The sequence below is a fragment of the Entelurus aequoreus genome, linkage group LG08 (genome assembly GCF_033978785.1).
Source record: "Entelurus aequoreus isolate RoL-2023_Sb linkage group LG08, RoL_Eaeq_v1.1, whole genome shotgun sequence".
Classification (NCBI taxonomy): Eukaryota; Metazoa; Chordata; class Actinopteri; order Syngnathiformes; family Syngnathidae; genus Entelurus; species Entelurus aequoreus.
The window spans coordinates 28840827-28867031 of record NC_084738.1 but is presented as its reverse complement, the minus strand read 5'-3'; the positions used below and the strand labels follow the sequence as shown (position 1 = coordinate 28867031).

At 36.9% G+C, this 26205-nt stretch overlaps 1 protein-coding gene across 1 annotated transcript in view; it reads right to left on the bottom strand.

Annotated features, from left to right (window-relative positions):
- Nucleotides 1–26205, bottom strand: part of snx29 (sorting nexin 29) — a 344206-nt gene that overhangs the window by 293342 nt on the left and 24659 nt on the right. Inside the window, exons 8-13 of the mRNA XM_062056216.1 lie at nt 24345–24744; nt 23985–24097; nt 17796–17892; nt 17572–17654; nt 4134–4197; nt 1202–1330 (exon numbers count right to left, since the gene is read on the bottom strand). Coding sequence (XP_061912200.1) covers nt 1202–1330; nt 4134–4197; nt 17572–17654; nt 17796–17892; nt 23985–24097; nt 24345–24744 — 886 coding nt within the window. The remainder of the gene's footprint in view (nt 1–1201; nt 1331–4133; nt 4198–17571; nt 17655–17795; nt 17893–23984; nt 24098–24344; nt 24745–26205) is intronic.

Here is a 26205-nt window from a genome sequence, read left to right as displayed (position 1 = left end):
GGTACATTTTTGGGTGTTGTATTAGATTAAAAGCTGTGCTGGAAAGCCCACATCAGATGTATGAGTCGTAAAATAGCAAAAAGTATTAGAATCCGAAGAAAAACAAAACACATCTTAAACCATAAAACCGTGCACACTCTATATTGTTCACTATTATTCCTATATCTTAATTACTGTGTGAAAGTCTGGGGTAACACATACAAGGGCAGTTTACAAAAGTTATGCATATTACAAAAAGAGCACTGACAATAATATACAATGTTGGCCAACAGGAACACACAAATTAACTTTTTTTTAAATCGCAAATGATTAAATGTATGAATCTGGTGAAATTCAAAACTGCATATGTAATATAAATTAAGAAATAATTGCTTCCACCAAATATCCAAAACATTTTCAAAGAGCGATAGAAAATACAATTTGAGGGGTAAATTGAATTTAAGACAGCCATGTGTTAACTCAACTCTTAAGAGTATGTGCATATCAGTTTGTGAGATGACTATGTGGAATCAATTAAATGAGGAACTCAAACAAAGCAATAACATCATTCAGTTTACAAAGAAATACAAAAAATATGTTTGATAAAGTAGGTACAACAAAAAGGAGGAATCATAAAATATTTTAAGGGTATATTTTATTCATATCAACAACATTTGATTAAATTGGATAAAATAATGAGGGGTTTTTTTTTTAGTATTCATGGACGTCATTTTATATGAGATGTATCTTGTAATTTTATACTAAATATACTATATACACTATAATATAATCTATCTATCCATTTATTTTCTAGCGCTTGGGGTGCTGGAGCCTATCCCAGCTGCACTCGAGCGGAAGGCGGGGTAAACCTTGGACAAGTCGCCACCTTGTCGCAGAGCCAACACAGATAGACAACCATTCACACTAACTACAATAATACATTTTGTTATAAAAGGTCATCATGTAGTCTGTTGTTGTTAAAGAATCAGATTATTACATTTTAGTGATGGAGTAGGATATTATAATCTTTTGATTCTTCCTGCTCCTTTTTGGACACACACAATGTTATTTTTTGTAAAGATGGAGAGTATTTTTGGTTGTTGTGGTCGAAATAAAGGATAAAGAATAGTTGGTCTGTGAGTGTATATGTGAATAGTAACAAATATAACAACATTATAAATGCTAAGTTCTTATTAAAGAATGGTAAACTTGTGTGTCTTACCTGGCCAGTGCCTGGACCTTAGCCGTGTGTCTCTCTTCCAGCTCAGCCAGCTTCTTCTTCAGCAGCTCGGTTTCCTGCCTCAGACAGGCTGAATGCTCCATTTCCCCATCCAGAAGACTGCGAAGAGACCTGCCAAATACATCAAGTGAACCAATCAGTGTCACACGGGAACGCAAACACACACAGTAGCATTATGATGGCCCAGTTTATGGTACCACTGGGGAAAAAATGTTTGCATTTGGACAAACAGAAAAGATGACCATGACATGATCAAGCTGATGACAGTAGGTAACTATCGTGTTATTATTATGTAATACTGCATGGTTCTGCAAATAATATGAATCTCAATGTTGCTGGAGCTGTTGCCTTATTTTCAGAGAAAATGTTGACAGGTATGTACATGTATGTAACAAAGTGATGTTTGTGTAAGATGGCTGCAGTCTGTGTAGCTTTTTTCTGACACTCAACTTTGTTACAATCCGACCTCAAAACTTGCAGTGAGGCAAACACAAGTTAATACATGATCATACATCGTAACCGGAATCACAACAGGCGTGTGGATTAGTTCGAAACAGAATTGTAAGAATGCATGCAACATCTTGGTCTGCTAGCCGGGAGGTCCCAGAGCTGGAGGTGGCGCTAAAGCAGACATTTTAGGAGACAAAATAGGGCTGCACGTTAATGGACAAAATAATAATCTGGATTATATTTATCAATATTGAAATCATAATTATTCATCATGTTAGGTTTAGGTTGTTTGCTAATTCCCAGCCGCCGAGGTGATCGCCGTGGTTATGGATCTATGTGCCCATACACAATAGCCTCTGGCGTGGGTGTAAACCGCTTTACGGCGATTCAAGACAAGCTGCTGTTGATTTTAAAATGACTCGATTTGATATGCAGTAGAACCTGCTTTTTCAATGTTAATGTTGCCGACAATCACCGTAATTTTATGTTTTTTTCTCTCTGGCACTCATCCAGGGCGGACGCTCCCCTTTCCTCTCCCTTATCTCTCCTGCTTGCTTCTTTGTCTTGTCTTGTCTTAACTTTCTTGTTGTCTCTTTTTGCACTGCTCTCCAAATCTAAACATTAGAACTATTTAACTGGCCTTAACAAAATTGACAAGAACTTGGGTTTGGGGGAACCTGCTTGTCGTGACAGAGCGGTTGTTGCTGGACACGCAACGGACTCTTGGGAGAAAAAGGAGTGCCGCGTGCCTGGCGACCCTTTCAGTCAAGGACGTGAAGATATCCACCTATTCGGAATTATGACAACAGGACATCTGCTGATTGGAGTAAGCGTTGCTCTGGTTTGTCGACAAATTGGAAGTTGCAGGCAGTCTTCAAAGTACCCCAAAGCTGCCACAAATGATTGGAGGATGCAGGCAGAACTGTGGACACTCTTGTGATTTGGATCAGACTGTCTGCCCCTCAGAATTATTTTTTGAGGACCAGTCATAGACAATTTAGAGTGAAAAGCAAATTTTATTTTCACTCGCATACAAAACATTCTAACTTGGATTGTTTCCCTGGCTTCGAGACTCTCCCGAAGGACAGTGCGGTAAGACACAACAAACTCCCTTCTTGTCTCTCATGGACACACACCTGTTGTTGTTGACTTTTGACTGACTAGCGACTGCACGACACCCAGGCCGCGGAACAGAGACACGCGGCAGGCTTACACACACACACACATCCACAAAAAATATACGCCACACACACATACCCCACCCCCATCCAACGTCCTTGACGTGAATCCCTTAGGGGTGATTGATGGCTAGGCAGCGCCTGAAGAGCTGCAGCCTGCCACCATAGTCCCGACTTCCTCCCCTCTGTTGCTAGATATCTCGAGATGTATGTTGTAATATGTATATGTGCTTTGCTATGGAGGTTTTTTCCCACTCCAGCCCGGAGCCCCCTTAGGAGCCCAGTCTAGATTGTAGTTTTTTACTCATCCTTCCCCAGCGTTTACCTTTTTCCCATCTTTTACGGGGCACCTTGTGGCGACCCATCAGCGTTCCTGTTCTGTAACCCTGTACACTGTTTGTTTGTCTAATCTTGAACGGGTTTGTGCTGAAAACAAAGTTTTGTTGTACTTGTGCAATGACAATAAAGACCTACCTACCTACCTACCTAATTTAATCGTAGCAGCCAAAATGGTGATCTTGAATAAAATTGTATTAATTTTGCAGCCATAACACAACAATCATTTAGCAAGCGAGCTGATTCTCCAGGAAATGAGCGGTATCACCGCGAGTTTATTACTGTAATCGAGCATGTTTTCACGATAATTAAAATTTGAAACAGTAACACTAACCGTTGGGAATTTTATTGCGGTTTATCATTATTACCGCTAATCGTTACATCCCTAGTATTGATACGTTTTACAATGTAAAACAAGTGTATGAGTCATATTAAAGGTGTAAAAAAAAGGCACTTGTATTTGTGCTTCCATTATTCCATTTTGTTCCACTATTTTATGTAGCGAGGCTCTACTGTACTCCTGTCTCACTTGTTAAAAATTTGATAGTCTTCAATTTGAGTCCATGCAATGACATTTAAGTCTTTCTAAGTCAGTCGTGTGTGGTGTGGTACACAATACAGGAAAACGACTGTTTACGCAAGACATGAAGATTTTTTTTTTACTATCAATCAATTTGCTGTTGTCCGTAGAGTTAAAGTGATTAATTTATTTTTTCGAAGTAGCTTTTGAATCAGAGTAAATCAAAGTCTTGTGTGTCGCTCGTAGAAAAACAAAGCAAATCAGTTTGTGGCCAAGTCAGCACAAAAATGCCTCAGTCTTTTAATAGAGACAAATCAAGCCATGTTAAAATGACAGGTCATCCAATGTTTTTCTCGATGTGCAAATACAGTACATATGAATGTGTGCGGTATGCAAACGGCAGATAAAAAGAATGTACGTCCCAACATACCCACTCTGTTCCTCCAGCTCGTCTTTCCTGTTCATCATGGCAACAATGGCCTGACGCAGCTCCACTGCAACGAGAGGTTGGGACAACTTTGAATACATGCGGGTGTGTTCAACCGTACTATGCTGTTGTATTTCAAAAACTAACTTAACATTTAAAGTTCTGACAGGAAAACATGACTTTAGACTTAAAAAGTTTTATTCCAGAATTGTGTTGATGAACTACTACTATTGAACTTTTTCTGAACACTTTCCCAATAAAAGGCATATAATACATAAGATTTGTATGTGAAAGAAGAATTTGCACAATTTAACATTCAAATATACTATACATTACTATATAAATGTGGGCCTACAGTGCATGGATCATTTAGATTACTGACACTTAGTTATGTTTTATAATCAACAAAATGTAATATATGGCTGTGCACACACACCCACAAGCACACACACAAACAAAAACACACATTACGGCACTTTTTTCGCAGTAAAGCGTAGAATGATACGTATTGATACTCATTTTTACAAAAATAAAGAACGTAGGATTTGAAATATTTTCAGGAAAATGATCAGACACTTCAGTTTGCATTGATTAAAGCAAGCTATAAAAGACTGAACAACAACACATTACTTCAACTTTAACAACCCAGACCGTGACGACAATGCAATATAAAGTATAAATCATTGAGTATCTGAAAGTTCGACTCCTACCACGTATAATTCCATGACACCCTCCTTAAAGTTTTGTAATCAATCAGAAATATCAAATAGCTAAAATGCACCAAATATGGGGAACTGTGGAGAGGGTGTTTTGCATATCACCTATCGTGCATCTAAGCAGGCACAAGACATTAAAACAACGTTGAAAACTTGTTGAATTCGGTCCTGACGTTGAACAACTCAAACATAACGTTGGAACAACATGCTTTTTGACAATGTTTAATCAATGTTGAGTTCTGACATTGATTTGACCATTGAATTCTGGTCATTTCTTAACCAATATTTTAGAACACAAATACAACGTTGAAACAACATGATTTTTGACAACATTTATTCAATGTCAGGTTGTGACATTTATTTGACCATTGAAATTTGGTCATTTCCCAACCACCAACGTGGATCCAACATTAAACACCAACGTTGTCTCAATTTACAAATTTTTTAACGTTGTTTAGAAGTCAATTTAAAAAAAAACATATGTATAATCAACATTGTATCAATGTGTTGTACCTGCTGGGATTGTAGTGGATTTATATGGGTGTAGTTTTAAATTGTGTATGATGCTTACACATTTTTTATGATGTCCACAATGAGCGGGAGGTGGGTTATATGCAACCGTGTGTTGACTTTGTTTTTTTTAATTATAGGGAATTTATACCGTGAGTAAGAAATGTTGTTTGGATTGGGTCATATAAATTGATGCTGTGCTCGGTGTCATTACAGATGGAACTCATGGTTATTTACCACAAATCCTCATTCAAACTGCAAGTAAGCAGCAAAACTGCAGCGATTTGACTTCTGGATTATTCAAATTTGGCCAAAACACGCCGCAGGCCAATCTTCTTGTTAAGGGGAATTTGTCTGAGGGCCGAGTGCGGCCCACCAGCATCTTCAGTGCGGCCCACGAGATGTCACAAGTTTACCAAGAAGATTGGCCTGTGGTGTGTTTTAGCCAAATTGCGGCCCGTGCGACGTCACAAGTTTAAAGGGGAGCTGCACTTTTTTGGGAATTTTGCCTATCGTTCACAATCATTACGAGAGACAAGAACACGTGTTTTTTTCAGGACTTTAAAGATGATAAAGGCCTAAGACGCGGCTATTTGGAGTCACTGTTGTAGCATTCAAAGCCCTCTTAAACAACTGCAAAACCCTCCATCAACGTTTTGTATACACACTGAAAGTACATATATAATGAAGTACCAGACACGTTCATAACAATATGTAAAAAGTTCAATGTTTACTATATTTTGATCATTTTAATCAATGCCAGGACCAATTTCTTCAGCGCATTGATTTCTGTTTCCATAACAGCGGACGTCCGACATCTGGCAACAAATATGTGTTCCTACTGTCGAAAACAAAAGCATATGTGTTCTAATTGTGGCAGAATCGATAAACAACAAAGATGACTATTTTTGGACAAATGAGGATTCACAACCTTATCTTTTTGAAGCTGAACATACAAAAGATAAACTGCGGCTTCTAGAAGCCAGGGTGAAACATTGGAGCAAACAGAAGCCCAGTGTGAGGTGAAAGTGACGACTCTATAAATGTGGAACTTGGAGCCAAGCTATTTCGACATAAATGGACTGCTTACCCAAATAAACCAGAAAAAATGTCCCCGGTCAGCTGGACCAAACGCACAACTGTCCATCGAGTAAGTCACACTTTAATATTGGTCATGTTATACACGTCATGAGTGTTTTTACAACTACAGTACATACACTGTCTGGCTAGCTCAGCTGTGTACAAACAAAACATGAAATGTGGGTTAATACTTTACAGATACTGTAATATGATTGTTCATGTTTTTCGGTCAGTACAGATTGGTGTCGTGTTGTACATACAAACTCAAACGCGTTTCGTGTTGACGTAAAAGCGAGCTTATTTCTTTCCATAGCTAGCTATTACGGCTAATACCGTAGCACGCCAATGTGTTAATACACTAGAAAAATAATCCTCAGTGTTCGCTCTTACAATAACAATATTGCTACAGCTTGGTTATTATACAGGTTAAGGAATGTTTTTAGAGGTAGTATGGATTGATCCCATTAGCGGCATTGCTAGTCACCTTTAATGAGCCGATTATTACATGTAAGAATGCAAGGAAAAAAAAACTTTTGTCTTCTTGTCTCTAATAAGTATTGTGAACGATAGGCAAAATTCCCAAAAAAGTGCAGCTCCCCTTTAAACTTGTGACGTCGCACGGGCCGCAATTTGGCTAAAACACACCACAGGCCAATCTTCTTGGTAAACTTGTGACATCTCGTGGGCCGCACTGAAGATGCTGGTGGGCCGCACTCGGCCCTCAGACCGTAGTTTGGACACCCCTGGTCCAGAGTCCCAAATTTTCAGACTATACGTCAAACTTTTTATGGTAAAAGTGGTCCTGTAATTTAATAGTAAGGTGCAACTTACATGTATATATTAAAATACATATAATTATACATGTTTTCAAATGTTAAAAAAGACTGACTGACATAAACCTGAGTATACATTACTATCTACAGCTTGTGATAACTGTTCCTGTACGACATGTAGGATGAAGAATTCAAAAAAATCAGTGATGAATGAAATCGGGAGTAGGGCTGTAGCTGTCGATTATTTTAGTATTCAATTAGTTCATTCGATTAACGAATCATCGGAAATATTACTTTGTAACCTCAATGCTTATTTTAGAGAAAATTGTTGAAATTAAATATTGTTCAGCTCGACATAACCATCATTCTTTTTTTCTACTAAAAAACAATAAAATTACACTTTTATAATGTGTGCATTACTACAAAATTTTTTTAAATTTAAAGTATTAGAAGTACAGATCACACACCACACCACAGCTTTCATGTGTGCTCTACTGCAGCGGTCGCGTTGGTATGTTTTTGTATTTAAAGTTCGGTTCTAGATTTTATACATTTTAATTAGTTGCACTCATTAAACGATTAATCGAAGTAACAGTATATAAATCAAAGCTTTTTTCAAATCAAATTAATCGATTAACTGCTGCAGCCCTAATCGGGAGCTTGGTGAACTTGCCTACTGGTAACTAATGTTATGTTCACTTAGCCTATTCGGCCTCTCAGATATGTTCTTTATGCTCGCTAAATGACTGTTAATGTGTTATGAAAACATAAACATACATTTCTAAATAAATGCGGCTTTTAGTCCAGTGTGCCTTTTATTTATTGTTGTCCTCTTCACTGCAAATGTGACTGTTACAACTTATACTACGAAGCTAGCGACTTAAAGTCTGGAAAATATGGTAACACTGAATTCTTGATCATTTTGAGAGTTTTAGTTCAGTCCTGCTTGTTAGATAACAATAGAGGACTTGACAAGAATTAACTACACCGTACTTTAACACGAACACCACTAGTCTCATAACTCTCAAAACTAATGTAGGGTGTCCACGTCGCCCCAGAAACAAGTAGGTCTCCTTGCAGCCCTGGGCTTAAGTGCCTGGTTTGGCTTGGTAAGGAGGATGAGGAGGAGAAGGAGGAGGAGGGGGGCAGCATGATAAAGAGAGCAAAAAAAGCAAAAGACGTGGGAAGAGCCGCTATACAACTCGGCATCAGCAGGCCAGAAATAAAAGTGACCTTCAGTGCGACCACGCGTTCACAGCGGGTGCCACAGACGAGCCATTAGGGACTTGAGTAGAGCCAGACTACCCTCTGTCCACGCTGGGGAACTTCACATATGATATCACAAGTCAAGAGTGGGTTGTGAATGAGGAAATACGTTCAGGTCGGAATCCACACAATGGTGTAGCTATAGCCCCGATATGCGTTACTCTACTGTGCCACCCAAATGCCTTTTCAAAGACTCACTCTATGCCCATATTTTAACTTGCTTTATATAGAAAAACTGCCACATGTTTATTTTACGCTTTGTAATTTAGGTAACCATAACGGATCACACCATGTGTCCATATTCGTCCCTTCACTGTATAGAGAGAGGTATGGTAATTATTTTTGCAAAGATCAAAGTAAAACTTAGGGGAAATCCTTTTTACGTTCTCTTTAGCATGTACTATATTTTATAAATAATACAGAGCAGTACGTAAAATAAATTTCCTCACTTCAAAACAGCCCAGAGGGCATATTCATATTGGCATACGAATGTTTTTAGGTTTTAGAAATCTGCTTAACAACAAGCGGCTGTACAAACCCAGCTGTTGCTATAATGGGACAGCATTAGTTTCTGTACTTACGTTTGAAATTATCATTCAGTATGACATAATTTTCTGTAATCGAATGTATTTCCTCTCAACTTGTCACACATATACCTTTACTCAGGCTTACTTTTTATTTCCCATGAAAACTTAGCATACATCCCAAGAATGTGGCTGCATAGGCTATAATATAATGTGATTTTTCTGCATTGCATTCTGGTCTCATGAGTACAACAGACACATACAAGTTTGTCATTCTTCTTTTTTGTCTTGGTAATTGTACAATCTGATACGTTGACAATAGAACTACAACGTTTCTATCTGCAACCTTTTTTTCATGTGAGTTCTAGTGGAGCTCTGGAATAAAATACCTTCACTGCCTCTCTTTGCTCCTCTGGCTTTTTTGTTAAGAGACGGATGGGTCTGATGGTAGCTCATTTGGAGTTTTGCCTCTCTATCCATATGTTCACTCTCTTAGGTGCTACAAAAGAAGGCATGAATTACATTCACTGACGTCGCTTCATCGTTCCTCTCAAAAGCCTGAGAGGCTGTGAATTTATTTACTTATTGAACCAGCAGTGCCACCTTGTGGATAATGCTGACAATGTCCTGGAAATTGTAATGTAAAATGCTCTCCATGGCAACATTTACACAACTTAAATCCTTTAAAGCCATATTAATTTGCCAACTAAACCCTAAGATCAAAAGATACATCAAACATCTCACTATGAGGCAGCAGAATCATATGGCTGGAAAGCAATGCAAATAAAAATTCAATAACGAAATCAGTGTTTTCAAATGATACATTTTTCAAATCAGATTAACCATACTTTTGAAATATGATTAATCGCAGTAAATTATTTGCTTGCATGATTTAAATTAACTTTTAAAAAGAACCCAATATTTTCACCCAAATACAGTTTTATTGTGAGATTGTGATACACAGACATTTTTAAATGTATTTGAATGTACGTCAGTTGTCTGCTCAAAATTTGGCATCAGTATTATGTATGCATTGATCTGATCACTGACTATATAGCAACCCGCAATGCCTTTAAGGTGAACAAGAATGTGCAGGCAAAATATATTGTGGGATGTTTTTTTAATGCATGTTTTTTTTCAATTTATACATGGTTTTTAAAAAATGTTTATTAAATGCATGTGTTAACTTTGACATCCCTAAATAAACTAGCCACAGCATGCTTCAAATATTGGGGAAATTAGACAATTTTTTGGCCTGAATTAAGTATTTTTAAGCATTAAAATTTTTAGATAAACACAAAATATCAATACTACAGTAGTATTAATCACTAGAGCAGACCAAACCAATAAGAGCGCACTGTTCAGTATCATGGCCACTGATTGGCTCAGCCTCAGTTAGCATTACTATATTGGATTAAAAGAGTGTAAAGGTGACTAAATAGTGTTATTTCATGTTTAAGGAGTTCTCATAATGTTGGGAAAACATATTTAAAAAGTCATAAATCAGTTTAAAAAAATATTTGATTTATAATTAAAGGATTTCTACTTTTCTGTAATTAGTTTATCGCGATTATGTCTTTAACCAATTAACCGCAATTAACAAGACTACAACATCTACAACAAAATGTTGTAAAAGGAAGCATTATGAAATGAATGATCTAAAAATAATGAGATTTTATAATATTATAGAGACAAAATACAAAACAAAAAAAATACAATATTCTATGCAAACTGTTTATAATACATTATAGAGTTCTGGGGAAAATTAGAAAATGGAAGTTTATATTACTACAAAGCTATAATTTATAAAGTTAGTTATACATTTTTAGGAGGCAGCCTGCGAAATATTTTTTTAAGCCCGTCTGCTTGTGGATGCATTTCATGTAACTTAACGTACTTTTAATTGTCACAAACAGAAAGCATGCCAAAAATGTAATCCATTGTCACAATCACAATTTCACAATTTCCAGTTTCTTTTCAACATGTTCGAAAAGGAGTAGGAAGAAGCAGAGCTTATTTAATCCTACCCCTTTTCTTTACATAACAGTTGCAAAACTTTTTGTTCACTTCCTGTTCACAATTTTTTCACAATAAACTCCATAAGTAATCACAATAAAAATAAATAAATAAATAATAGTAAGAATTTAATAATAATAATTGGTGAAGTAAGTCATATTTCATATGATGAGATAAGTAAGATTACTTTAAGAATGAATGAATGGATGGATGAAATAAATTGAGAATGTTTGTCATGGTTCTTCTTCTTTGTACTTTGTAAACACTTTAAGTTTGAAGAGTTTCTTGAAGTGTATCATATTAGTACATTGTTTGATTGCTTTGCTTAATCCATTCCATAATTTAATTCCACATACTGATATACTGAAGGTCTTAAGTGTTGTACGTGCAAACAAATGTTTGAAATTACGTTTTTCTCTAAGATTATATTTCTCCTCTTTTTTTGAGAAGAATTGTTGTATATTCTTGGGTAGCAGGTTATAGTTTGCTTTGTGCATAATTTTAGCTGTTTGCAAATTCACTATGTCGTGGAATTTCAGTATTTTTGATTCAATAAATAAAGGGTTTGTATGTTCTCTATATCCAACATTATGTATTATTCTAACTGATCTTTTTTGTAACACCGTTAATGAATGAAGTGTACTTTTGTAATTATTTCCCCATATTTCTACACAGTAGCTCAGATATGGTAACACTAGTGAGCAGTAGAGAATATGAAGGGATTTTTGGTCTAGAACATGTTTTGCTTTATTCATTATTGACGTGTTTCTTGCAACTTTATGTTGTATATTTTTTACGTGAGATTTCCAGTTCAATTTATCATCAATCATTATACCTAGAAATTTGGTTTCGTTTACTCTTTCAATTTCTATTCCGTCTATTTGTATTTGTGTTTGACTTTCTCTTCTACTGTTACCAAATAGCATTATTTTAGTTTTACTAAGATTCAACGATAGTCTGTTTTTGTCAAACCATCTTTTTAATTTGTTAATTTCTTCTGTTATTATTTGTATTATCTCCTGTGTGTTCTCTCCTGAACAAAACGCTGTTGTATCATCCGCAAATAATACTAACTTTAAATCTTTTGTAACTTTACAAATGTCATTTATATAGAGATTGAATAATTTAGGTCCTAGTATTGATCCCTGAGGTACACCACAGGATATATTTAGCGTTGTAGACGTGTGTTCGCCTAGCTTCACGTATTGTTTCCTGTTCGTTAGATAACTTCTTATCCAGTTTAAGACTAACCCTCTGATGCCATATCGTTCTAGTTTTTTGATTAAAATATTCTGATTAATTGTGTCAAATGCTTTAGTTAGATCCATAAAAACCGCTGCCGCACATTTTTTACTATCTATTGCATTGGTAATTTCTTCTGTAATTTCAATTAAAGCCATTGAAGTTGAAACATTAGCTCTGTATCCATATTGGTTCTCTTCGAGTATTCTATTTTTATTTATGAAACTTTCTCATCTGTTATTGAACAGTTTTTCAATGATTTTAGAAAATTGTGGAAGTAGAGAAACAGGTCTATAATTTGTAAATTGATGTTTGTCTCCAGTCTTATAAATTGGTGCAACTTTAGCTATTTTCATTTTGTTTGGAAATGTACCTGTTTGAAATGATAGGTTACTAATATACATTAATGGTCCTGAGATCTCTTCAATAACCTTTTTTATCGTTTCCATATCAATTCCGTTACAATCAGTTGAAGTCTTAGATTTACATGTTTTCACGATTGTAACTATTTCCTCCTGTGTCACATTACTGAGGAACATGGAGTTGGGATTTCGCTCTATGGTATCATTATAGTCCTCAATTGGAAATGGGTCTGGAATCCTTTCTTCCAATTTTGGTCCAATATTTACAAAATAATTATTGAAGCTTTCAACTACTTCCTTTATGTTGTCATTTTTTTTTATTTTCATCTAAGAAGTATTATATCCCTCTTAGTTCCATTTTTAATAATGCTATTGAGGATGCCCCATGTTGCTCTCATATTATTTTTGTTCCTGTCCAATAATTCACTGTAATATTCTTTTCTACATGATCGTAGTATGTCTGTTAACTTGTTTTTATACTTTTTGTACTTAATTTCTGCCTCTATAGTTCTTTGTGCTATACATTTTCTATATAGTGTATTCTTCTTCTTGCAAGCATTTTGTAATCCTTTTGTCATCCATGGTTGATTATTCTTTCTCTGCTTTTTACTGAGTTGTATCCATGGACAATGTTTGTCATAAAGTATTATGAACTTGTGTAAGAAATATTCATATGCTTCATCAACCTCTTTTTCATTATACACATTGTCCCAATCTTGCTTTTGTAGCTCAATTTTGAAGGCAGTCATCCTCTTCTCTGTGCATAGTCTTCGAAATGTCCTTTTGTCTTCCATGTTCTTCTTGTAGTTTCCATCATATATTGTAAAAACTGGCAGATGATCACTAACGTCGCTTATAAGTAGACCACTTGTAGTGTTATTATCAAAATCATTGGTAAAAATATTATCAATAAGCGTGGCACAGTGTCCTGTGATTCTGCCTGGCTTTGTGATTTTAGGATATAGACTGATGCTGTACATTGTATCAATGAAGTCATCAATAGACTTTTGCTTGTTGGGGTTCAATAAGTCAATATTAAAGTCACCACATAAGAACATTATTCTTTGACCATTGTCCATGTAAGTTGCCTTGATCCATTCTTCAAATGTTTCTATACTTGACTTAGGTGATCTATATATACAACTGATGAATATGTTTTTGCTTTTTTCCTGACATATTTCAATGGTTATACATTCTAAGATATTATCTATGGCAAATGACATGTTTTTTACCACTTTGTAGTTCAGGTTCTTCATCACGTACACAGCTACTCCTCCATTTTTGTTGGTTCTGTTGATGTAGTTTAGTTCATATCCCTCCAGATCAAAATCTATTCCTTTTTTATCATCAATCCATGTTTCTGTGACAGCAATCACTTTGAAGGGTTCGTTGATGTGTTCCAAAAAGTTCTTAATGTTGTTGTAATTTGCATACAAGCTTCTACTATTAAAATGAATAATTGACAATTTGTTATCACATTCAATGTTGCTATTATATTGATCATCTGTATAATAAAAACAACTATTACTGATGTGGGAGAAAAAATTTGTATCTGGATCTATATCATTTTCCAAATCCTGGTTTTTGTGATCTAATTTTTTAGTTCCATATTTTCTTGTTCAACAAACTTTGATGTTGTTTCAATAATCTCTATAAGTGTAGGTGGATGCAATCCTGAATCTAGGTCCTCTTGTTTAGTCGTCCCTTGGAACATAGTAGTGCCGATGCTGAATTTAGGTGCTTGTTTTCTGTCAGAGTCCATTATCATCGTTGTTGTGGTAGCTGTGTAAACTTTAAAAATTGTCCAGGTCCTTGATGTCATGGACAACAATTACTCTTGCTTCTGGACCTCCATTCAGCTTGATGTAGATTTTACAGTTGGCGCTCCAAGTTCCCTGGATTTTTCCCTGCCTTCTCAAGTCGCGTGCTTTCTTGGCGATTCCAGCATTACGTTTTGTGAGATGCTCATTCATGTACACATTTGTTCCCTTCAGCTTCTTTCCCTGTCTCAGCAATGCCATTTTAGATTTTCTGTTTACGAGTTTCACGAGCACGACTGGAGTGGCGTTGTTGTTTCTTCCGTTCAGTGGGATGCATGTTTCGATGGTATTAATGTCAATTTCAATTTCTTTTGATTGCAGAAAGTTGATCACTTGCTGTTCTGCTGAGACCATATCCATTTCATCTGGTTCACCTTCATTATTCACAGCTTTCACATAGGATCTTGGTTTAATTCGGTGCCCTGTCACAATGATATCATTCATTCGTTTATCCTGATCCATTTCATCTATGATGTTCCTCAGCATGTTGTTGTCTTCTTGAAGGATCGTCATTTGGTTGCTCATTTCAGTGGCTTCTTTATTTCTGGAGTTGTTCTCTTTTTTCATTTCTTTAATTTCTTCTTTCATTTCTTTCATATCCTCTTTCCATCCATCCATCAATTCTTCCAATTTTTCTATCATTTCTTCTTTAAATTCCTGGAGTATTTTTTGTAGTATCCCTTCTTGAATGCCATCATGTCCTGTGCCCAGCTTCAAATCAGTCTTTCCAGTCAATCCTTTAACTTTTGGCATCGCGGCAGTCACTGACGTCAGCGCCTCTTATGTCTTAAGGGCAGTTACTTCTTTAGCGACTTGCGGCACTTTTAACTTGTTTTTTCAACAAGTTAAAAGTTCAATATGTATGAACTCCAGAAAAAGTACAACAACTATATGCCAAGGCTGTAATTTATTGCATTAATCATATTGTATTAATGAATCATATCATTATTTTAGCAGTTTCTTTAATTATATTTATTTAGACTTTTCATCATTATCCTTACCTTCCGATCACAGGGTGCAACTACCTTATATGTAGCGTTAGATAAAAGGCTCCAATGTAAAAAATTATATGTATTGTTAGAGCTGTCAAATTTCATGTGTCATGCGATTAATAAAAAAAAAATTGTAATAATCATGTATAAAGACAGATTAATCACGCAATTTATTTTGTCCGCATATGCTTCTTTACCTTAACTGCGGATGGTTACCTGAAAGGTGTATGTTGTAATATAGTGAATGATCAGGAAATGCATACGTCGGTGCAAAGATGAGTGAGGAGACTCAAAGTAGTGTGCCCAATGGCAACATTTTTCACTTTAAAAAAAACCTTAATGGTACTTTAGAAGAAATTGGTAACAAGTCTGGGACAGTGCCGAGGGAGTGGCAGACTGCGGTGGTGGTTCCCCTATTCAAAAAGGGGGACCAGAGGCTGTGTGCTAACTACAGGGGTATTACACTACTCAGCCTCCCTGGGAAAGTTTACGCCAAGGTACTGGAAAAGAGGGTCCGGCCGATAGTCGAACCTCAGATTCAAGAGGAGAAATGTGGATTCCGTCCTGGTCGTGGAACAACTGACCAGCTCTTTACTCTTGCGGGAATCCTGGAGAAGGCCTGGGAGTATGCCTATCCAGTCTACATGTGCTTTGTGGATTTGGAGAAGGCTTATGACCAGGTCACCCGGGAGATCTTGTGGGAGGTGCTGAGGGAGTACGGGGTGAGGGGGACCCTGCTGAGGGCCATCCAATCTCTGTACAACCAAAGCGAGAGTTGTGTCTGGGTGCTTGGATGTAAGTTAAATCCGTTTCTAGTGAGGGTTGGTCTCCGCCAGGGCTGCACTCTGTCACCTATCCTGTTTGTGATTTTCATGGACAGGATTTCTAGGCAGAGTCATGACCATGGCGGAGAGGGTATACGTCTCGGGGAGCTAAAGGTTGCGTCACTGCTGTTTGCAAATGATGTGGTCCTGATGGCACCTTCGGTTCGTGACCTTCAGCTCTCACTGGATCGGTTCGCAGCAGAGTGTTCAGCGGCTGGAATGAGGATCAGCATCTCCAAATCTGAGGCCATGGTTCTCAGCAGGAAACCGATGATTTGTACAGTCCAGGTAGAGAACGAGACTCTGTTCTAGGTAGAGGAGTTTAAGCATCTCGGGGTCTTGTTCACGAGAGAGGGAAAGATGGAGAAGGAAATCAGCCGGAGAATCGGAGCAGCTGGGGCAGTATTGCAGTCTCTCTGCCGCACTGTTGTGACGAAACGAGAGCTGAGCCAGAAGGCAAAGCTCTCGGTCTACCTAGCTATGTACATTCCTACTCTCACCTATGGTCATGAAGTGTGGGTCATGACCGAAAAAATAAGATCGCGGATACAAGCGGCCGAAATGAGTTTCCTCAGAAGGGTGGCTGGCATCTCCCTTAGAGATAGGGTGAGAAGTTCAGTCACCCGAGAGAGACTCGGAGTAGAGCCGCTGCTCCTTCGCTTGGAAAGGAGCCAGCTTAGGTGGTTCGGGCATCTCGTGCGGATGCCTCACGAGCGTCTCCCTAGGGAGGTCCTCGTTGCACGTCCCACTGGGAGGAGACCCCGCAGCAGGGGGGACCAGATGGGGGGATTTCATCTCCTCTCTGGCCTGGGAACGCTTCGGGATTCCCCAGTAGAAAGTTGCTAATGTTGCTCTGGAGAGGGAAGTCTGGGGGTCTCTGCTAGAGCTGTTGTCCCTGTGACCCGATTCCGGATAAGCGGTTTAAGATGGATGGATGGATGGAAACAAGTTTTGAACAAATAAATGATGTGCATTTAAGTAAAACATTATTTGGAAATGTTATTTTATGACATTCTGACAAAGAAGTTGCTTTGTGTCAAAATATTGGGGTGGTTTTTGTAAAGGTAATTTAAATCATGAACGCAAGTAATTTACTGCCATTAATCACGATTGATCAAAAATCACAAGTGTGATTATGCTGATTAAACAAATGTATCGTTGAACTGTAGTAATATTTGTATATTTTATGCAAAATAATTTGTCTACAAACTCACCACCGATGGTTGTTTTTTGGCAGAATTCTGGCTAACATGGCAGAGATGATGAGCAAGAGCAGGCAGACAGAAGGAAGGGATGAAAAACTGAGAAACACTCACCGACTGTCATGGACTCTTGCAGATCAGATGCTGGCAGCCTGCTGCTGAGTGGAACAGACAGCGCCAAAGCACTGGACTCCATACTGAAATACATCAATATTCTGAATGTCAAAGTTTTTTTATGTGTTGAAGCTGTGGAGCAGATGGCTTAAGTCTAATACTCTCAAGGATGAGCGTCTTCTTTACACCATAACACATCCGACATGACTGGAGCAGATGCTTACTTTGGCGGTAGCCGTGATCTTAGGCTATCACAGTTCTCAACAGGTGTTGTTGAATCACACTGAGCAGGAAAGGCCGCCGAGTCCTCCACTGAGTTGACTGAAACGATACAGAAATGAAAGTGAAGGTAAAGAGGAACAGAAATGTTCATCTGTTGGGATATGGATAGCTTGTACAGCAGCCTGTGACAGCTGCTGCTGATGCTGCACACTGACTTCCATTCTTGCATGGATCGCTAAATTGCTGCTGATGTGAAGGTATTAAATATGAATAAAAGTGTAACTACATGTGCCCACAGAAAATACATTACATTAGTGCGTGTGCCCTAGTGAACGAAGCAAGGTCGATAAATGCAGGCTTGGATGAGTTTGATGTGGAAGAACGTGGGAGCCCTGACTTCAAACCCATCGAACACCTCCGGCAAAAACTCGAACAGAGATTCTCAGGTGACCACAAACATGTTTTTTTCTGGATGACAAGACAAAAAAATCTCCACTCAAAGTTTCAGGACAAAGCCTTGCCAGTCAGCATTGCCAGATGTACAACAATTAGCAAATTTGTACGATAATTTCACACTGCTGTGTATATGCAATAATTCCAAAAATCGCATAATGTAGGATAATTATTTTAACCTTATTTTAACCTGTTACATGACTATTAGCAAAAATAAACAGGATACATTCTGCACTGTGACTGATGTGTATTGTCACGGGTGCCTCTTCACAGCCAGATGGGAGCTTGTGTAGCCAAGTGGCAGCTTTTTTCCAACAATACTGTTCAGGCCTGATTTACTCAGATCCAACTAACAAATGCAAAACAGCGTGTGCAAACCATATATTATACTAATAATAATAATAATGGATTAGACTTATATAGCGCTTTTCTAACGACTAGATACATTGCACATACTATTAGTGATATGCTAAGACTTTGTATACAATTGATAACAAGTACAAAAGTGGTGCACACCGCTCTATTTAAATGAGTGTTTTTTCGCGTGCACTACCGGCTATCACCATGGAGACACTCATTTCCCTCCACATTCTAGTTATGCTCTCCATTTGCCAACCTGTGGCGCTTTGAAATGTTGTTAAACAAGCAGCACACAAATATGTACCACCTTTTTCTGCACTACAGAATCTCAATCTAAATAACAGATTCTATTTTTATCACGGCGATAGTTTGCTCTGGGAGGCGCTGCGGTGTTGTGATGGTGAGTCTGGAATGATCCAAGTGCAATAAAATGAATATCGCAATATGTTTTCCTCAAATAAGATATATATATATATATACTATATCAAAAAAACTAACGCAATTTAAAAAAAAATGTCAGTAAACACTCAAACGAATCAATTAAATGTGTTCTCTTAAGTCATCCAGCAGCTATAAAATTTGAGAATGATATTGCTAAACAGACAATGTGTCTGATATTTTTATTTCTGGCACTCCAAATATGTTGACACAGACACACAGACGGAATATTCTCTCTCTCAATGGTTTGTCTTTGCAGCGCGAGCACCTCCTTTCTCACAGCCCTTTGTGCATAACTGTGCCAGTTTGCAAGTCCTTTCTGGAACTACTAAAAATAGACGCTAAACAGCGGCTGCAGAATAGTTTCAGTCTTCATAAATCACATTACGAGTGCTAAATGATTATATTAGCACCTCCTCCTCCTGTATATGTTCCTCCTACATATTCTGCATATACATGAAGACAAAAACACTAAATGGATCACTCTATTTTGCTCACTTAAAAGAAGTAATCCTCTGTGCATGAGCTTAATAGATCAGCTTTGCTTGCGCTATCAAGTTTGCACCTGTTTTAACTAGAGCTGTCAAATGATTAAAATATTTAAATGCGATTTTGATCATATTAATCGCAGAAAGATATAATTTTTCATCATTAATAAGTGTACCCTAGACAAATAATTTTCAAGTTTTAAGACCATGACTGGACAAATAATTTGCTTTAATAAAATGTGTTTTAAACATTATGCTTTTTTAGACAGTTTAAACTAAAAAAGACAAACACGCTTTTAATGAAAATGTTAAAAGAAATACCTGCAGTGCGTTGGGTGTCTTGCCAGGTATTGTATTTTGTTTGAGTACGGAAATTATATTACTGCTTTAGGAGCACTTGCATTAAGAGAAGGAGCTACACTTGCATGTTTAGATACCAGTTTCACACATTAATAACACAAAACGTGGATCGTTACGATCATGTTTTGATTGTCAAAGATGTGTGGTAATGTAATCTGTGATATTTCTACCTGAATAAATGCTTCTGATATTCTGTACATGACATGTTTTACAAGTTAATGGTATTCATATTGCTGCATGGCAGTGTTTTCATTTTCTCTATTTATTAATACAATGTAATATTGAACCGGTTAATCATTCTGTAATTGAAGACTTGACCAGAACATGTTATAAAAGAATGTACACAATATTTTAGCCAGCCAGGAATCAGAAGCAACTAAAAGTGAAGCACCACCCACCTCTAAACAATGAGCACAGCAGGCATTTGCTGCAGTGATGTCGCCTCGTCTCACGGCAAAAAATAGTAATTTCTTGTCGGGAGAACAACTTGCCATGGTTTTGAACCTGATATTTCCATAATGTAGCCTTTTCTATCTCCATTTCTGCTCGCTATTTTCCAGCTTGTGTCTCATCACTAACTAGTGAACTGCAGCCAAGTTTCCCCCGCTAAAGCACGGTTAATCGCCTGTTAAAAAATCTATGCCGTTATTTAAATGTATAGTTAACGTGTTATTGCGTGAACTTTGACAGCCCGAGTTTTAACGCGTAAAAACCTTCAGTCGTACAGGCCTTTAGTTTATTTAATGAAAGATAAAACTGCATTATAAGCTATACTGTACATGGTCTATGGTAATTATTGTCCTTAGCAATGTAAAATCAGTTATGTTGGATAATTTTGTTTCAAAATATATGATATTTTAAGCTTATGGCACAAAAAAGTGTAATTCCCCATTTGGCAACACTGTTCCCACTAGCAGAATCACAGGACACTGTGCCATGCTTATTGATAATATTTTTACCAATGATTTTGATAATAACACTACAAGTGGTCTACTTATAACCGACGTTAGTGATCATCGGCCAGTTTTCACAATATATGATGGAAACTACAAGAAGAACATGGAAGACAAAAGGACATTTCGAAGACTTTGCACAGAGAAGAGAATGATTGCTTTCAAAATTGAGCTAGAAAAGAAAAATTGGGACAATGTGTACAATGAAAAAGAAGTTGATGAAGCAAATGAACATTTCTTAAACAAGTTCATAATACTTTATGACAAACATTGTCCATGGAAACAACTCAGTAGAAAGCAGAGAAAGAATAATCAACCATTGATGACAAAATGATTAAAAAATGCTTGTAATAAGAAGAATACTCTATATAGAAAATGTATAGCACAAAGTACTACAGAGGCAGAAAACAAATACAAAAAGTATAAAAACAAGCTAACAAACATACTACGATCATGTAGGAAATAATATTTCAGTGAATTATTGGACATGAACAAAAACAATATGAGAGCAAAATGGGGCATCCTCAATAGCATTATTAAAAATGGCACTAAAATGGATTATCCCCAATACTTCTTAGACGGAAACAAAAATAATGACAACATAAAGGAAGTAGTTGAAAGCTTCAATAATTACTTTGTAAATATTGGACCAAAATTGGAAGAAAGGATTCCAGACCTAGTTTCAATTGAGGACTATAATGATACCATAGAGCGAAATCCCAACTCCATGTTCCTCAGTAATGTGACACAGGATGAAATAATTATAATCTTGAAAAAATGCAAATCTAAGACTTCAACCGATTGTAATGGAATTGATATGGAAACGATAAAAAAGGTTATTGAAGAGATTTCAGGACCATCCATCCATCCATTTTCTACCGCTTGTCCCTTTTTGGGGTCGCGGGGGGTGCTGGAGCCTATCTCAGCTGCATTCGGGCGGAAGGCGGGGTACACCCTGGACAAGTCGCCACCTCATCGCAGGACCATTAATGTATATTATTAACCTATCATTTCAAACAGGCAAATTTCCAAACAAAATGAAAATAGCTAAAGTTGCACCAATTTATAAGACTGGAGACAAACACCAATTTATAAATTATAGACCTGTTTCTTTACTTCCACAATTTTCTAAAATCATTGAAAAACTGTTCAATAACAGATTAGAGAGTTTCACAAACAAAAATAGAATACTCAAAGAGAACCAATATGGATACAGAACTAATGTTTCAACTTCGAAATTACAGAAGAAATTACCAATGCAATAGATAGTAAAAAATGTGCGACAGCAGTGTTTATGGATGGATGGCATTCGACACAATTAATCATAAATAAATAAATGATAAATGGGTTATACTTGTATAGCGCTTTTCTACCTTCAAGGTACTCAAAGCGCTTTGACAGTATTTCCACATTCACCCATTCACACACACATTCACACACTGATGGCGGGAGCTGCCATGCAAGGCGCTAACCAGCAGCCATCAGGAGCAAGGGTGAAGTGTCTTGCCCAAGGACACAACGGACATGACTAGGATGGTAGAAGGTGGGGATTGAACCCCAGTAACCAGCAACCCTCCGATTGCTGGCACGGCCACTCTACCAACTTCGCCACGACGCCCCCACAATATATCACAATATTTTAATCAAAAAACTAGAACGATATGGCATCAGAGGGTTAGTTTTAAACTGGATAAGAAGTTATTTAACGAACAGGAAACAATACCTGAAGCTAGGGGAACACACTTCTACAACGCTAAATATATCCTGTGGTGGACCTCAGGGATCAATACTAGGACCAAAATTATTCAATCTCTATATAAATGACATTTGTAAAGTTACAAAAGATTTAAAGTTAGTATTATTTGCGGATGATACAACAGCGTTTTGTTCAGGAGAGAACACACAGGAGATAATACAAATAATAACAGAAGAAATTAACAAATTAAAAAGATGGTTTGACAAAAACAGACTATCGTTGAATCTTAGTAAAACTAAAATAATGCTATTTGGTAACAGTAGAAGAGAAAGTCAAACACAAATACAAATAGACGGAATAGAAATTGAAAGAGTAAACGAAACCAAATTTCTAGGTATAATGATTGATGATAAATTGAACTGGAAATCTCATGTAAAAAATATACAACATAAAGTAGCAAGAAACACGTCAATAATGAATAAAGCAAAACATGTTCTAGACCAAAAATCCCTTCATATTCTCTACTGCTCGCTAGTGTTACAATATCTGAGTTATTGTGTAGAAATTTGGGGAAATAACTACAAAAGTACACTTCATTCACTAACGGTGTTACAAAAAAGATCAGTTAGAATAATACATAATGTTGGATATAGAGAACATACAAACCCTTTATTTATTGAATCAAAAATACTGAAATTCCACGACATAGTGATTTTGCAAATAGCTAAAATTATACACAAAGCAAACTATAACCTGCTACCCAAGAATATACAACAATTCTTCTCAAAAAAGAGAAGAAATATAATCTTAGATAAAAATGTAATTTAAAACATGTGTATGCACGTACAACACTTAAGACCTTCAGTATATCAGTATGTGGAATTAAATTATGGAATGGATTAAGCAAAGCAATCAAACAATGTACTAATATGATCCACTTCAAGAAACTCTTCAAACTTAAAATGTTTACAAAGTACAAAGAAGAAGAACGATGATAAACATTCTGAATTTATTTCATCCATCCATCCGTTCATTTTTTCAAAATAATCTTACTCATCTCACAAAATAAATGAAACTTACTTCACCGAGTGTTATTTATTTATTTTTCTTGTGATTACTTACGGAGTATATTGTGAAAAAATTGAGAACAGGAAGTGAACAAAAGTTTTAGCAACTGTTATGTAAAAGAAAAGGGGTAGGATTAAATAAGCTCTGCTTCTTCCTACTCTTTTTCGAACATGTTGAAAAGAGAAACTGGAAATTGTGATGTATCATGTTGTATGCTTGCATGTTCGAAATAAACATAAACTCGAACTCAAACTCAAACTCAAACTAGAGTAGAAGCTGTTACAGCTGCAAAAAAAGGACTGACCACAAAATGTCTGATATTTTTTTCCCTTTTGTGTCGAAAATATTGTGTGGTCCAGTTCTAAAGTAAAATACCTGGCTGGGGGGTTGCAGAGTTGAGGGGGATGAGGATGTCCGCGCTGCTGTGGTCCATCAGCCCCTGCACGGGGCTCCACGTGGACACGCTGGGCAGACTTCCCACCACCATCCTAAATGAAGAACATTTAGTGTTAAATCTGACTGGCTGGCAGTGACCTTTTGCTTCTTGGCAATCAATACACTCAGGTTGCATGCAACATGCTGACATTTTGGACTTTGAACAAGATGGACTTTGGGATGTCTCATTTTATTGCTGAGAGGGGACACTTTTTAAAGAAGATTCCTAGAGAATCACTATCTCAATTCAAATGTATCTTGCAGAACTGTGCAGCCCTACTAATATATGCCACAACTCACTGGTCATTGTTCCGCTTTTCATCCTGGATGTGTGCTCTAGGTTCGTACTTCTCCTCTTCCGCGTCCTCTTCTTCCTCTTCCTCCTCGTTATCTATATTCTTACGGTCTGGCATGTGTGGCATACGAGAAGGATGGGGTGACCCCACCCAACTCAATGAACCTGGGTCGGCCAGCCCGTTTTGAGAAGGAGAACCAGAGAACGACGGCTCAAGGAGATCTATCCCTTCCTCCACGCTGCTCTGAACAGGACTTGTTTGCCTCTTAATCATCATCCCAACATTTTTCTGGAAGTCCTCCTCACCCTCCTCTTCATCCTCAGCCCCTCCATCCAGGTCATCATCAAAGGAAATGATGTTTGTGATCTTCTTCTTTCTCCGCCGCTCCCTCCTCAGCCCTGAATCTATTTGGGGAAAAGGTAAAGGTTGCTTTAACTAGTTTCAACACAATAGAAATAGGAATGTTCACATCAGGGTTTTATGCTGCCAATTCCGATACCTATCATCTATGAGTGAGATTGGTCGATACCAACACCAATTATGATCACTCTAACAATTGAAATTTGTATGGAAAAAAGTAGAAATGTCATTATTAGTTGTATATACAGATCGCCAGGTACAAGCATTGAACGTTTTACAGATTGGATGGAATGCCTGTTTTCAAAGGAGAGTAACGTTAGTAAAGCTGTCTTCATTTGTGGAGACTTTAATATTGACATGTTAAATCCCAGTAAAACTAAAGATATAGATAATTTCATTGACACAATGTACAGTATGAGTCTATATCCCAAAATCACCAGACCCAGTCGAATTACGTCTCACTCTGCCACTCTAATCGACAACATATTCACTAATGATATTGAGAATAAGACCGTAAGTGGGCTATTGATCAAAGATATCACTGACCACCTCCCAGTTTTTCTGATATTTAATGGGAACTACAGGACAAAAAAACTAGAAAAGCCAACCCAATACAGAAGAACGAGATCAGAGGAATCCATTAGTTCATTTAAACATGATTTACTGGAGCAGAATTGGGATGTAATTTATGAAAATGGTGATGTTAATAGTGCTTACAATAAGAATAAAAATAAGAGAGATGATTATAAGAAATTACTAGATGATAATAAAAACAATATCAAAGGAATATGGAATTTATTAAACAGTATTATAAGAAAAACTACCTCTTCAAATAAATATCCAACGTATTTCACAAATGATGGTAAAGAAAATGATAATATTGAAGATGTGGCTAATGCCTTCAATAAATTCTTTGTAAGTATTGGACCTGAACTTGCAGAAAAAATCCCAGATCCACGGACAACTGGTAAAAATATGGAGGGATTGTTGGAGAGAAATCCCAATTCTATGTTTTTAAATGCAGTGGGTGAAGAAGAAGTGTTGGATATTGTAAACAAATGTAAGAACAAAATGTCCACTGACTCCAATGACATTAGTATGGCATTGGTGAAAAAGGTCATTACAGGGATATCAAAACCATTAACATATATCTGTAATTTGTCATTTCAAACCGGCGCATTTCCAAATGAAATGAAAATAGCTAAAGTTATACCTCTGTTTAAAACTGGGAGCAAACACCACTTCACGAACTATAGACCCGTCTCTTTACTTCCACAATTCTCTAAAATATTAGAAAAACTATTCAATAACAGGTTAGATGCATTTATAGAAAAGCATAAATTACTCTCTGACTGTCAATATGGGTTTAGATCAAACAGATCTACATCAATGGCAATAGTTGAAACAATAGAGGAAATCACAAATGCCATAGAAAAGAAACAATATGCAATGGGAATATTTATTGATCTAAAAAAAGCATTTGACACAATTAACCATGATATATT